Source organism: Chinchilla lanigera, unplaced genomic scaffold, assembly GCF_000276665.1.
Source record: "Chinchilla lanigera isolate Chin_1 unplaced genomic scaffold, ChiLan1.0 scaffold00069, whole genome shotgun sequence".
Lineage (NCBI taxonomy): Eukaryota > Metazoa > Chordata > Mammalia > Rodentia > Chinchillidae > Chinchilla > Chinchilla lanigera.
In genome coordinates this window covers 657,632-672,934 of record NW_004955470.1, presented here as the reverse complement: position 1 = coordinate 672,934, position 15,303 = coordinate 657,632, and the positions used below count along the sequence as shown (strand labels likewise).

Below are 15,303 nucleotides of genomic sequence, written 5' to 3'. Positions count from 1 at the left end.
TATATATGTAATTGTTGTACTTTGATTCTGCAAGTGATTTTATTTCTCTATCGGTTGGGATTCACACAGTGATTATTTCAGACCAAATGCATTTTGTCTTATGTTAGATGCATGGAGTTAATACAATGAGGTATAAAAAATATGGAAAAAGACATGAAACACCTGTTTTCGTCCTTGTACTTTAAGTGAGGACTTGGACAACAGCAAGAAAAGTTAACTAGTAAGAGGAGAGAAGGTCAGTTCCTCAGTGCTTTTACATCAGGTGTGCTGGGCAGAAGCGCGTGACCTCAGCACAGCAAGAAGTCAAGACATTCTTTCTCAAATTGTGTATTCTTTCTTTCTAGAGTTTTTCTGTTAAATTCCCATTTCTTATTCTTCACTCTCCATCCTTTTTTATTCCAGTTTTTTTTTTTTTTTTGTGTGTGTGTGTGTGTGTGCCTTGGGCCAGTCCTCCCTTATCTGACTCAATTACTTCATTCAATTCTCAGGTATTTCATTTGTTTGCCAAGTGATTTTTATATGTTTCATCCAATTTATTCTTTTTGTTTGCTTCTATAATTTAATGAAGTTTTTTTGCTATAATCTCAAATTGCTGATGAACCGTAAGAGCACATATGAAAATATTCTGCAGATATGCTCCACCTGATGAAATTCCAAGTTCGGTAAAGAGCGACCCTCCAGGGAGGTTAACTGATAATGTGCCACCAGCACTATCACTTCTGGAAGCACATTTTCCTGACCCCCTTTCCCTCCTTCATTTGCTGTGAGGGGTTTCCTCTGAGATTTGAAGGTCCGCACATGTGGACAGAGGTGGAGACTGAGGAATCACTTGGTGAGTTATTGCAGACAATTGACACCATTTGCACACCCAAGCCGGGACTTCTCAGGCATTTCCGGGAACCAGAGGCTTAGAAACCCATAACTGTAGTTGGAGATGTGCTCTGGTGTCTGGGGTTTACCAGGGAATCTCACCGTTTAGCATCAGTTTCCCATAACTCATTACATCTCCTGGCCTTCAAAAACTTGTTTGGACTCAGCCTGTATGACAAACAATTCCTGCTTGTAATTTCTTTGGCAGGTGTGCTCTGGCTTCTGAAGGAGGAACAGAGAATCTTTCATTTCTGGTACCTCTTTGCTGTTGTCTTTTTCTTTTATATGTGTATCATTCACTATCACACTTTAAGACCTCTGAAAAGCTACTATTTTGACCTTCATTATCATTACTTTATTTTTTAAAAATTTTATTTGGAATACCTAACATGGCTTTTCATTTTCTGTGTAAACTTCACTTATGCTCTAACCAACACTCCTATGTATAATGGTTTGCACCCCTTATTACATCAAGATTGGCATTGTGATGTTTGTGATCCTGAAGCTGAGGAGGATGAAAGACAGGGTGTTGAGACACCTCCTTGAACCCTTTACCAAGGTCCTTCAGCGACCTTCACACTCTGACTGCATCTGAGAAACATTCCCAGCAGATGGAGCTATCAGGAGGAGCAGCTGGGGCAGCCCGTCCTCACACTTCTGCCTCTTTGGGTGGTTTATACCATGGCTTGCATCACTGGGGAAGGGGAACTGTATTTATTGACAGTTATAAGTTGCAAGGTCTTCAGACTCCAGGCTGCTGATGGTGAGAGTCAAATCCATCCCAGATTCACTGCTCCTGAACCTCAATGAGACCCTGGAGTGCAAGATGGATACATGGTAGACAGGAGGGTAGGCTCTTCCTCTGGTTTCTGCTGATACCAGTCTAACTCACTGCTAATGCCCTGACTGTCCTGGCACCTGATGGTGCCTGTGTCTCCTAGAGAGGTAGACAGGGAGGATGGAGCCTGGGTCATCTGGCTGTCACAGCTGGTACCTGACATTAGAAATAGGAAACAAATATTCACATGATTATTAATGACATAGAGGACTTCCTTGAAGACCCAGGCAGCATTGCCCACAAAGGCCTGAATTCCCATTGTCATTTCTCCTCACCTGGGAGCCAGAGCAGCAGGAGCCCCAGGAGCTAAGGTGGGACCCTCATGTCCACGCTGTGTCCTGACTGGGACTGAGTCCTGCACAAGGTGTGACAGCCTATGAAGAAGTCCTCAGGCCTGGGTTGTGTTCTGGGACATGCAAATCAGCAGGGCTGGGTGATGCTGGGCCAAGATGCAGGGCTGGATCATCCCAGTGAGAAGAGGTTCAGTGTTCCCAGGTGTCACAAGTCAGATCAGAGTGTCTCTTGAGAACATGTTCTCATTGGAGATGACAGGACACAGTCAGTGTACTGTGAGTGGGGTGTGCTGCTTGTCTCATGGTTCACAGCATGTTTGCCTTTCTGCTTTCCATGTAGTACATTCTGTCAGGGACACTCAACTACACACCCTCAAGAAACTTTAGAAGCTCACAATTTCCTTCTTTTCTATCTTCACAGCAATTTCCCTGGTGACATGATTTTGCCTTCATCCCTTCATCCTCACTGGCCAAAAGAAAACTATATATGATTAATATTTTTCCCTCAAAAATTTCAATGAGATCAGAGATTAGATCACATGAAAACACCTCCCTGAGTCTGGAACATTCAGCAATATTTTTCTTTATCATATATTCAGCATAGTCTTTGTACTCCTGAGGTATAAATCCAACTAATACTTTATAGTACCAATTTTCTGATCACTCACCAAGTTTTTGACTTGCTCTTCTATACAAGGAAGAGATGCATGAGAAAAATGGGCCCCAATGACACTATAAGTCATATTGAGAGTCGTCTGAAATCTCAGGAGCTTCTTAGTCTTCAAACTCCCTACTTCACAGGTTACTTTGATTTTCGTGGGAAGATACATCACTTGGATGCCTTTCAGTCCATGTCCCATTGATCCCTGGCAGCAGTAGTTATCTCTCTCTCTGCAGACAAGTCTTGAGAATATGGTAACATTGCAGTTCATCACATACAACCTCGCAGCCACAGCTGTTAAACCACATTTTCAGGCAGGGGAAGCTGTAAGGCACTGAAATTCCTTCCTGTGAGCCAGCTCAGAGTCTTCCTTCTCTGGACAAGATTGCATTTCTTATGCCGGTTGGCATTACCAAAGAGAAATAGGCTGCAGATAGGAACTGCCGGGACCAGATTCTAAGCAAGGCTTCTGGCCACACTTCTTCACTCTCCAACACGAGAGAGAGGGCAAATGGGTCTCAGGCAAGAGTGAATTCCTTCCTGGTTCTCCCTATTCCTAGTCTGGAAGGCCTGCAAGCAAGCAGCAGGAAGGAACTGCTCAACTTTTCAACAGGGGCTGTAACCATAATGATTGATCTATTACAGTTGTGTTCAGGGAATATATTGGGAGCTAATACCTCAGGATGTTTTTGCCCTTTTGTTTTTCAAGGAGTGCTGCTTTGGCTACTTTCTCAACAACTTATTTTCTTTTGGCTTCTGAACTATTTAGCAAGCAGGAAGCCAAGTAGAGCCCTAGTCTGCAGGAAGACATGAATTTTCTTCACAGTAGAAGCTGAAATGAGTTCTGGAATAAGACAGCCCTTGCCTTTAAATAAATGACCCAAATGCAAACTCCAATACCAAGACACTGCTGTTTGAGGCAGAGCGCCCCCTGTCCACTACCCCTGCAAAGACTCTTTGATGATTTTTGGTGACACCCTAAAGCCTATTCCTGGAGAGATCACCAGGGCAGGTAGAGAGTGCATTTCATCATGTGCCTCCCAATCAGTGGCCTCAGGTACAAGGGTGACATGGGCCAGGTCCCTTCTCCACTCCAAGTGCCCTCAGGGACAGTTTGGGCACTGCGGTAGAGAGGTCACAGCTCTTTGTCCAGGGACTGAGCCTACCTGCATGCTGAGGGTCAAGTTGAGTCAAAGGACCTCTAATTCACTTCACATAGAAAAAGAGTAAGGGTGCCAGGCATAGCCTGGAAAACCCCTTATTGTACCAGCAATCATACTGAACATCATTAGACAAGGGACAGATGAAAATCATGCACCTAGGAGGATTCAGTGAGAACGCAGCAGCACTTCTGGAAGTTCATGGCAAATGTGCATTAGCAGGATTTAATCTTTAATAGCACTGACATAGAAATTAAGAGATATTAAATGGTAGAAAAATTAAATTCAAATTAAATGGTAGAAAATCTGTCAAGGGGACAAGGAAGGATATAGAACAGAGCCAGGCTGAACTGAAGAGACCTGGCCAATTCAAAGGATAAATCCAGGGCTGCCTAAACTTAGTGTCTTGGTTACTTTTTTCTCTCTGCTGGGACAAAATACCTGACGCCCAAAATTAAGGAAGGAAAGGTTTATTTCGCTTACAGTTCATGGAAGTTTCAATCCGTACTTGGCAGATTATAAGGAAGAGTGGCACGTGGCAGAGGGCTGCATCTCAGGGCGGCAACACACAGCTAAGCCACAAGCCCACACCAGGGTGGAATGGGGGAGGAATAGCCTCAAGCAGCTTCTTCCTCTCCCTTACATATGCAAACTATCCACCCCAGGGTGGGTGTAGCTCTCACACCCACAATCATTCAACTCTAATAGCCTGCCCCATGTCCGCATGAGGCATTGCGGGGGACACACAGACATAAACCATAACACTTAGGTAGTGCTTGGTAACCTGCTGAATCATAAGGGGATCCTGTGAAAACTGAATGTCCTGTCCTGGGGCCTCCCCTGTTCTGTTTCACTGGTGTGTCAGAGTGGCACAGTGATAATACAGCACCCAGAACCACACGGACACCCAACATGCAGGATCTCTTTTTCCTCACCCCAGAGGCCAGGCTCCTCACTTGGCTCCCCTCCGTTCATTCATGGAGAGAGTTGGGCCTGATGCAGAGCTAATTTCTTTCTCAACCTCCCATTCTTGTCACTTGAGATTTCAAGTTCAAAATCTCTAAATCTAACTTCTATTACATTACTCTCTTCTTCCCTAGGTTCCTGCTCCTGAGAGCAGCTATGCAGTACGTGTTCACAGCCCAGCACAACATATCACCAAAGGACGTTGCTGGGAGAAAGAATGGGGTTTGATGTGTGAGATGATGTGTTTGTACATGTGACTGAGTGGCCCCTTGTTGTGTAAACAGAACAAGAGGTGAAGCAGAGGCAGCGAGGTTCAGATTGTGACTCCAGAATCAGGATCTGCTGTCCAAGAAACACAAGAAATGCTAAATATCTAAATTCACATGTGGGCTTGGAGAAAATCAACATATGGCTTGTACACATTTACATGGATCTTATTTACACTTTTCCCTGGGTTGGTTAACACAATTTGTGCAACAATTATCTTCAAGACATTGCACATTGGAAACAAACAACAATGATCCAACACTTGGAAACCAGAGGTGAGATTCAAATGACTGCACCTAGAACCTGAGCAGAGTGTTCAGAGCATTGCACTGGAAGAGGAGACCTGGGAGGAGCCTGGTGGTGCACTGAGTTGAGGGGGAAGAGCTGCTTTCTAGAATTATGAAGACAGACACAGAGAGGAGAGAGCTGCACAAAGAGAGAACCCGGGATGTCTACAGAAGGTCTCCCGGAGTGTCTGATGGAGTACAGGTCAAGGCGTGCATGTGGAGAGTATACCCAGGCTGACAAAAGCAAAGCTGGATGATTTGAGGAAAATTTCCCAGTCTCTTTTTTTGTACTGTGAGACAGGCGAACTGAAGAATGCTGTGCTCCCGCTGTGCTGGTTTGGCTTGTACTTTGGATGTACTGGAAGGTTATTCATGGTAACCTCCTCTGCATAGCCAGTGGGAAAAACCAGCAGGAGAAAAGAAACTTCAGTGATGCGCTTGCTATGGATGGTCACTGTCCGCTTGTATAAATATAAAGTGTACCAACCAGAAAGGTGTCCATTATGGGGTATTGCATTATTCACCAAGTCCTAGGAAGCTTTAGGAACAGGATCCAGCAAAGCCTCTAGAAATGATGCAAGGGTGTTGCTGCTGATCCAGCCCGTGGAAGGAGCCTGTGCTGCCTCAGTTACTGTGTTTACACTGGTTTCTCCAGAGAAGACAGCTACTCCTCTCACTATGGCAGAAACCCTGCCACAGGCTGACAAAGGCTGAGCGCTTGGGCCCCTTTCCGTCTCCTGAGGATTCACCTGTCCCATAGCTTCTGGGGCTATTTCTACCCCCATTTACTTTCGTGACTTTCCATCACCAACACATTTTCCCATACTTGAACTTCCACTTTTTAAAACATCAACGGCAGTGTGGTGTCACCTATCATATGACACGCCTTTCCTTTACAACAGCAACTTACTTCAACACAAACGACGGGGGAAACAGGTCCCCTCAGCACAGTATCTACATCTCCTGCTGGAGATGGTAACCTGCTGAATCACAAGGGGATCCTTAGCTCACAAAATGTAACCTAAGGCCCCAATCACCAAAACAGTTCTTAGCTTTATAGAGAGTGAATGTGCCGTGATGGCTACTTGACACAGTGTAAGCACACCTGATGCAGTGTTCCTGAGTCTGTTTCCTTAATATACTCCCTTCGTCTAGGTTCCCACAAATCTTCCAATAGAACAGTGTCTGGAAAGGCTACCCTATATTTCTTTGGCATCCTGGTAATTTCATAGCATGAAAAAAGAAATAAAATCCAACAGATCAGTGCAGACTAATTTTCCCCAATATACTAGGTCCAGGGATATGAGAGACCAACACTGTTTAAACAGTGTATTATTTTCCCACACATATTTGCAATTTCCTAAGGACCCATGTTGTTGAATATTTTGTCATATATCTATTGAGCATTTGTATTTCTTCCTTTGAGAAGTGTCTGTTCAAGTTATTGACCCATTTTCACCTGAGTTACTTCTTATTTTTGTTATTAAGTTTTTGAATTGAACAAAGATACCTTGAATTGAATTGAACAAAATATATCATACATATTTCTACATTGCGGCACTATTCTCAACAGTAACCAGTGGAATCAGCTTGGGTCTTTATCAACAGGTGAATGCACAGAGAAAATACAGAATAGATTTATTATTCAGCCATAAAGAAGAATGAAATTCTATCATTTGCAGCAAAGTGGATGGATCTGGAAGACATGGTAAGAGAAATAAACCAGATACTAAGAACAAATATTGAATGTTCTTCCTCATATATGGACACTAAGTAAAAAAAGTTGCTTCTAAATTAGAACAGCGATTACCAGTTACTCAGAAAGGTGCTTTAGGAGACTGGGGCTGGAAGAATGGAGGTAGATGGGGTGGGGGTGGATTCATATGACCAAAGCACACCTTATGCATGTACAGAAATATCACAGGGAATCTCATAAATTTCTAAAATTAGTATGTGTTTATAAAATATTAAAAATAAATCTGTAGTTTAGACTTTCTTCACTGTATTTAAAACAACTCCTACTTGGAACATCTTCTGTGACTTCTCTTTTGTTATATGAGTCCCAAAAGTTGCACCAAACAAGACTTCTCATGTGTAGGCTACTTGCATCTGAGAAATGCTGTCAGTACCCAGAGGTACCAGGAGGAGCAGGTGGGCAGCCCGGCCTCACACTTCTGCTTCTCTGGGAGGTTTATGTTATGGCTTCTATCACTGTGGGAGGGAAACTATTACATTGCATACAGTAGTAAGTTGCAATGTCTTCAAGTTTCAGGTTGCTGATGGTGAGAGTGAAATCTGCCCCAGGTCCGCTGCCGCTGAACCTGGATGGGACCCCAGGTTGTAAACTGTTTGTCTTATAGATCAGGGGTTTGGCGCTTTCACCTTTTCTCTGCTGATACCAGTCTAACCGAGGACTAATGCTCTGACTGGTCCTGCAGGTGATGGTGACTGTGTCTCCTAAAGAGGCAGACAGGGAGGATGGAGACTGGGTCACCTGGATGTCACATCGCACACCTGACATTGGATAGACAAAAAAAAAAAAAAAAAAAAATGCCAACTAATTAGTGATGTTATGAGAAGACTTCCAGCAAAAGCCAGTGCTGACTGCACTGGGCTAAGTAATTCCCTTTCTTACCCAGGAGCCAGAGCAGCAGGAGCCCCAGGAGCTGAGCGGGGACCCTCATGTCCATGCTGTGTCCTGACTGGGACTGAGTCCTGCACAGGGTGTGACAGCCTATGAAGAAGTTTTGAAGGCGGTGGGCTGTGCTCTGGGGACACGCAAATCAGCCGTGGCTGTGCAGGCGAGGCGCAGCTGCAGGGCAGTCTCCTCTCAGTAACTCAGCACAGGACTGGCGTCCTCAGGTGTCCTGGTTCAAAATGTGGCAGCACAGATTTCTGTGAGAAGATGCTTCTTTCTGGCAGCCATCTGGCTGCAAAAGGCATATAAGGAAGAATTGTAAAATTTTGAAATAGACTGAAGGACTATGTGGAGTAATTTATTTCATAGTTAGATTGGGATTATGAAGGAGAATATCCTTTTTATAGAGTATACATAGAACATTCTTAGAAAGCGGGGTTGGTAGGCCCCCAACTTACTTTCACGTTGCTTCAGTGAAGGAAAAGAAAATACTTATGCCGTACTGTCTAAATTGTCTTCAGTGTGAGATGTTTGCATGTTACCTACATAAAAGAGATGTGTAGAGGTAACATGGTCAATATATTCTAAAACCGTTTTCGATGGCCCTGACCCACTGCTATTCTTTGCATTGTGTCATGCAATTTATTGCAAATGCGCCGGGGAAATGCCATGTTTCCTCAGTGAATGTGTTGCTCACAGGTCCACCAGGTAAGAAGATACCGGTCTCTCTCACCTCTAGGAACTAAACTGACTGCACTTTATTTTTGGTTTTGACCCCTCTTTTCTGACATTGGTAATATTTCTCACAATTCACCACCATGAAGGGCTGACTAGTAGCGTCAGAACTGATAACTTCAACAAATTGTTGGTTTTTTTTTTCTCCAACTATACCAGCCAGACATAGACTAATGTGACCCCTGGATATTTCAGACTCCCTAGAATCAATTTTCTGCATGAACTTGGAAGACCAAGATCGTGTGGCCTGGGGAATTTCCCTGAGCTGTGCTCGCTGGCAGCATGCTCCAAGCTCAGCTGCTGTGCCTCTGCAGATCGGCTTTCTGGAGGACAGGTGAGGGGGTTTCCCTGGGGAGATGACATTCAGCAAATCTCTGTCCCAGTTCAGGGTGGCTGCTGCCATGCGCCGTCAGTGCTTCACTCCTCACTTACTCTTTAGCACTGTTTGGGGACCTCATCCTGACCAAAGTCCAGCCTCCCCGTCTACACCACCAGAGACAGCTTCCATTTCTGATCAAGTGAGTTCTAATACACTGGGAGCTGATAAAACTTGGCCAAAGATTTGAACCCTTTATAGGTCATGACACTATGGTGTCATGAGCAGCACAGGCAGGTTCAGCGGTGTTAGATATGGAATCAGCTCCGTCTCCAGACTCCAGGATTCTTACTGATGCACAACTGGGACTGACTAAGCCACAGAGGTGCAGTTTGTGCACAAACTTCCTGTACTAGGACCTGAGCCTCCAGGGAGGCCGGGATCTAAATTCAGAGAGATGCAGCTGCAGGTGGAAAGCACACCTCTGTTTTCTGGGCACATGGAGAGATCACTTCTGGTGCATTCAGTCTTTTCCTTCTCTGTACTGCTATGTATTTCCACCAGCCACATCTGTACGTCACTGTGGTCCTTTAAACTGGAGGAGCACCTCTGCCTAAACACATAGAAAAGCATAGGGTCTAGAATAAACATTCCTGGGCACAGCCCCAAGAATTATGATTGGAACAGCAGCACACATACCTTAGCCCAGTTGCTTCTCAGGTTAGAGAGTGGATGTGTGGTCTCCATACTTCCCTGTGGGTGTCAGCTCCAGGTATCCGCAAGAGGATCCACCTTGGTGAAATGCCCTTTACAATCCACCTTCTCTCTTTTCAGCCTTGTCTCACTTTCCTTTCTCTCTCATTTTTTTTCTGAAGCTCCTAAACATGCTGCCTCAAGGAATCATTGTTGCTTGTGGATCAAATTTATAGTAATGAACAAATACTTATTCATAGAGGGTATTGATGAATTCTTTGAGACCAGCGCTCTTCACTTTTTTGTTGATACACTGAGAAGTCTTTGCAGAACAGGGGCAGAACATCTACATTCAGCTTCCAGGAACACTGAAAGCATTGCTAGGTAACTTTGTTTCCATAGCATGTAGAAGGGGTATACAGGGTAGTATCTCCATGTTCTGGTAACAGAGGAAATACCAGGAGGCTTCACCCTGATTCCTTTCTCCAGACCACTGGAACCTCTTTTAGGTTCTGAGGAAGTGGCTCTGACTTTGTGTTCTCTCTCGTCATCCACAAAGTAGAAGATAAAGACATTCAACCTTTACTGTCAGCAGCATTTGAACCAGCATCTCACACTGAAGGTCTCCACACAAAAATAACCTTTCTGGGCTGTAGAAATTGTCCTAGTGCAAAGAAACCCATTTCCCACTGGAACCTCCATATCAGTGGCTTGGAAAGTCAGTATAGTAACTGTCCATAGTCTCAGAGACTGTTTTCCCACCTGATGAAGCAGGGACAGGTGGGAGAATTATTACCTCACATGTAAACCAGGTCTACACCAAGAAAACGGTGGAAGATGATAAGAATTTGGGACCTTAACTGATTCTGCAAATGGATTTATGTATACACATTTTTGTAATTTGTCATAGTACAATAAAATATCCTGAAAATGAAAAGATTGAAATAAGCTATTATTTCTTATGATTATATGAATTTGCTGGGTGGTTTCTCTACTACTTTCTCCAAGCTGCCTCATGCAGCTGCAGGGAGCTGGGTGAGCTGAATGGGGAGGTCAAATCTCACAAACTTGTGTACATTTGGTGCTGCTGACCTGTGGAGAGCTTACAGCATCCTCATTCCCTGTCAAGGAGAGAGGAAGTGGGGGCTCCCCGCCTCATGTGTACAGTGGAGTGAAATCTATAGAAAGTTGAATCAATGATCACCATGAAAAATAAATTTTCATGTACTGTTGATTCTGAATAATACCAAAATCAAGTATTTCATACCCTCTGTTGTATCCCCAGGCCATGGCTTGTTCACATACGTAGAAATTTGTGATACCTGGGCACAGCTCTCTTTTCCAAGGGGCCTCTTGTTCTCTAGTAGACAAGACCAGCCCTCTCACATCCCTGGGCATGGGAGTTGAGGCTACAGAATCTCTTGAGGCTGGGTGTGGTGGTGCACACCTGTAATCCCAGTACTCAGGAGGCTGAGGCGAGAGGACCATTGTGAATTCTGGCCAGCCTTGGTTACAAAGTGGGCTCAAGAACAGGCTGAGTATAGTAAAACCCTGTCTCAAAAAGACAAAACAAAATACAAGACCTCTTGAGGCCTGGAGTTCAGAGGAAGTTGGTTTAAACTCATGTCCAGTGTGGTTTCATGACACAGGGAGATATATTGAACTTCCTGATGGAATATATAGAAAAATAATCTAATCTACCATACATGTTTTGAAATGTAAACTTAACAAAATTAACAAACAATGGGAGCAATATTTGTTGCCCACTTTTAGTGTGTCATGCATTGAGCTAAGTTTTCATGTGAGAAGTATGTTTTATCCTTTTCTTCAAGTTGAAGATACCAAGACAGAGAAGGGCTAGGAAAAGCCCAAATTCATCTAAAATATAAGGCAGGATTCTCTTCAGAAAACTTGGCCCTCAGCAGGCAGTGAGTGGTGTGAAAAGACAAACAGAATCTTCATAGCTGCTGGTGGAACAGTTCTGTGAGAGGTCCTGGCAACAATGCTGAGAGAAGCAGGACTCTACATGCAAATTTCTGAATGCACAGATTTTGATCTTTCACTACCATTTTGTACATTCATTACTGTTCTCAATATAATCAGGGTCATCAACTGTGTTGACACTTTTAATAGGTAAAAATAGGAGGGAAAATGTGATATGGGATTTTCCTGCTAACACAGTGGAGGAGAAGCAAAACCGCATGAAGACAAAAGAGAATGCACTGGAGTGAGGCATTTGGGGGAGACGGAGGGTGTCATTAGTGGACACATCTGTCATCATTTCACAAGTAAAGGACACTCACAAAATGTGAAAATCTGAGCTACTCAAAGAAACCTAAGAGGAAACGAGAAGGACTTTCTTGAGCTCCAGCAAGGAAAAGTTAAATTTTCAATTTTTAAAAAGAAGAAGTCAACAATAGTTACAAATGCTGCATGTTCAGCATGTCATCTCCTAACAAACTGAAGAGGAATCAGCAATGCTAGACCTGAAGCATATCTCAAATCCGACACTCCTGTTATCCCCGCAGCCACTCCCTCACCTCAGAAACCGCCATCATCTTTCACCTGGATGTTGGCCATAACAGCCTCAAAAATCACCTTTTCTTTGTTTCTTCCTTAATAAAAGTCCTTAGTGTCAAGATACCCATGGTATGGTTATGTTTGTTTTTTTTTTTTTGGTTTTTCTCTGGTACCGGGAACTGAACTCACAACCTTGCGCTTGCCAGGTAGGCGCTTTTGCCACTGAGCTAAATCCCCAGCCCTCCCATGGTATGGTTATGGACCCAAGAATCAAGTTCTTTCTTCCCACACGCACAGTCTTTGTCAGGACTCACCCTTGCTCACTTTCTTGCTGTGCCTTCATATCCACCATGCTGCTGCCCTCCCCAGACTCCAGTTCTGCCTTTGTGACCCCTCCAAATGCCACGTCAGATCGGAGCCTAGAAGAGTTGGGCAGACTCTTCCCATCTGAGACCACGGAGAATGGAGGGAAACTTGAAAACACAACTCAGCTGTTCAGGGGGTGCATATAATCTCCAGATGTTATGTCTCTCGGGTACTTGGATAAGTTGGAATAACTTTAGAAGCCAGTGAAATAAATACTAGTAATTTAAGCATTGACAAGAATTCTGAAGGTTGGAGCATTTACATGTGGCCCGGGTTCATTCTGTGTTTGTGTTTTGCCATCTTTACCACTGGATTTCAATTTGTGTCTGAATGCCTCTCCCAGGGGCTCAGGGCTCTAAGCTAATGCCTTGACTGGCCTGGCCTCTGATGGTGACTGTGTTCCCCTAAAGATGCAGACAGGGAGGATGGAGACTGGGTCATCTGGGTATCACATCTGGCACCTGACATTGGGAAACATAAGAGGCAGAGATTCACACAATGAATCATGTTATAGAAAATGGCTATGAAGAGCCCGGCAGCACTGGTCAGCAAAAACTGCAGTTGGCTGAGTAAATTCCCATTCCTTCCTTCCTTACCTGGGAGCCAGAGTAGGAGGGACCCCAGGAGCTGAGTGGGGGCCCTCATGTCCATGCTGTGTAGTGACTGGAATTGACTCTGGGTGAGACCAGCCTGTTAAGAAGTCCTCAGGGCATGGGTTGTGCTCTGGGGACATGCAAATTAGCAGGGACTGGGTATGACTGGCACAGCTGCCAGGCTTCTTTGTGTCAGTAACTCAAGAAAAACCACAGGACCAGGTCCTAGGCAAGACCAGGCTAGACCAGATTCGTGGCAGAGACTGTGTTTCTCCCAGGGTGAATCTTGCCCTAGTTCACTCACCACTAGGTCAAACATGTAGAAAACTCTAAAAGGATTCCTCTGCTCAATCAATTTTCCAAATAGATAAGGACAAAAGACAATCAGTGAACCAGGAATTCCAAAAAGAGAGCAGTCTCAAGAGTGTCATATGATCCACCTGAGAGACCCAGGATATAGTACGGCAAAGAGCTCAGGGCCCTGAACAACCCAGCAGGGCACGAGGTATGGCAGGTAGGAAGCTCAGGGCTTCTGGACTGGATCTCTGACCGAGTCTCATCCTGACCATCCCAGAAACACTTGCACAGTGTTTGGGAGAACCCAGAAGCCCAGATGGGTTTTCTTCTTTTTCTTTTTTTTTTTAAACTGTGAAAATTTGAGCAGTTTTTAGAGCATCTTAATGGTTTTCTTCTTCAATTTTGCAATTTGTGTTCTTTTATTTTTTTATTTTTATTTTTCTGTGGAGAGTAATGCCTTTCTCTTTTGCTAATGTTCTTCTGACCATGTGTGGTATCAATTTTTAAGATAAGTATTTATTGATTATAATTCCTTTACATTTGAAAGATCCTGCTTTCTGTATTTTTTTATGATTTTCCCCTAAACCATTGTACTAAAAAGTGGCATTGTAGTTTTAACTGATCATGCAATATATTGTACTGGAATAGGCAACCTTCTTTTTTTTATTTTAAAGAGAATGAAAACAAAAAGAACAATAGCCAAATACCAGCAACATAGACAAATCCAAAACAAAGCAAAGCAAAAACAATAAAAATGATACAGGACATCTGGGAATCTGAGCAACTTCATTGAAGATAACAGTATGTAATATAACAACCAATGTTAATTCCTATCATTTTGTTAGGCAACCTTCTTAAATATAATTTATTTTTTAAAGCAAAAGCAGAATTATTTCACTTTTTAATTTAAAACTTCTTTAAGGCTGGGGATATTTAGCAGCACAAAGCAGACGGTGATGATGCCCGCCTTCAGTGTTGACAGTTGTTATTCTTTGTTACAGATGGGAAGTCTATTAAGCAGAAAGGTGGGCCCTGTGAGATACTGACTTCTGCACAAAATATTAAGGAGCTTGAAGAAGCAGGCTCCAGTGAAGTGTCTACAAACCACCCAAGAATGGCTGTGCCCATACAACCTGTGTGAGGAGCCCCTGGGGCCTGAGGCTCTGCATTCAGAGTGGTTCCTGCAGAGAAAAGAGTTGTTCCTGTCTATGACCCCAGAAGGCCTGTAGCCCACTAGCAACTAACACAGACCCGACCTGTTGGTCTGCAGCCTCCTCTGCGTGGGTTACATCACCATTTCCGTCTCTTGAGGATCCACCTGTTTCATGGGAGCAGAAGTGATTTCTAGCCTGTCTGCCTTTGTGGATTTCCATCAACAAGGAACAATTTCTGGTATTTGAATCCCCATTCTTCAAAGCGCAACATCAAAGTGTTGCCATCTAACGTAACTGCAAACCTTTTCTTTACAAGTAACAAATCACCTCCTAATAGTTCACAAATATAGCCTAAAGTCTATGTTGTAAAAATGATGGAAAAAACACTTCCAACTTCATAAAGCTTATGGTTTGTTTATGCTTGAACAAATATATATATATATGTGTGTGTGTGTGTGTGTGTGTGTACTGAGTATAGAAATAAAAATATAAATATATTACACATTTAAATACGTATATACATATGTATCTGTATTTATAAAAGGTAAACTTAATTATTTCCAGTAAGATTTTTTACATGTGCAAAGATTCATTCTAATTACTCTGTTAAGTATTGCCATATAACAATAATCTTAGCATTTATTTCATT

At 43.4% G+C, this 15,303-nt stretch overlaps 1 gene segment (V, D, J or C); it reads right to left on the bottom strand.

Moving 5' to 3' along the window:
* Nucleotides 1-7,533: 7,533 nt before the first annotated feature.
* LOC106150276 lies at nucleotides 7,534-8,081 on the bottom strand. The segment is given in 2 exon segments: nucleotides 7,534-7,856; nucleotides 7,978-8,081. Coding segments are annotated over 2 exon segments (378 nt in total).
* Nucleotides 8,082-15,303: the final 7,222 nt, after the last annotated feature.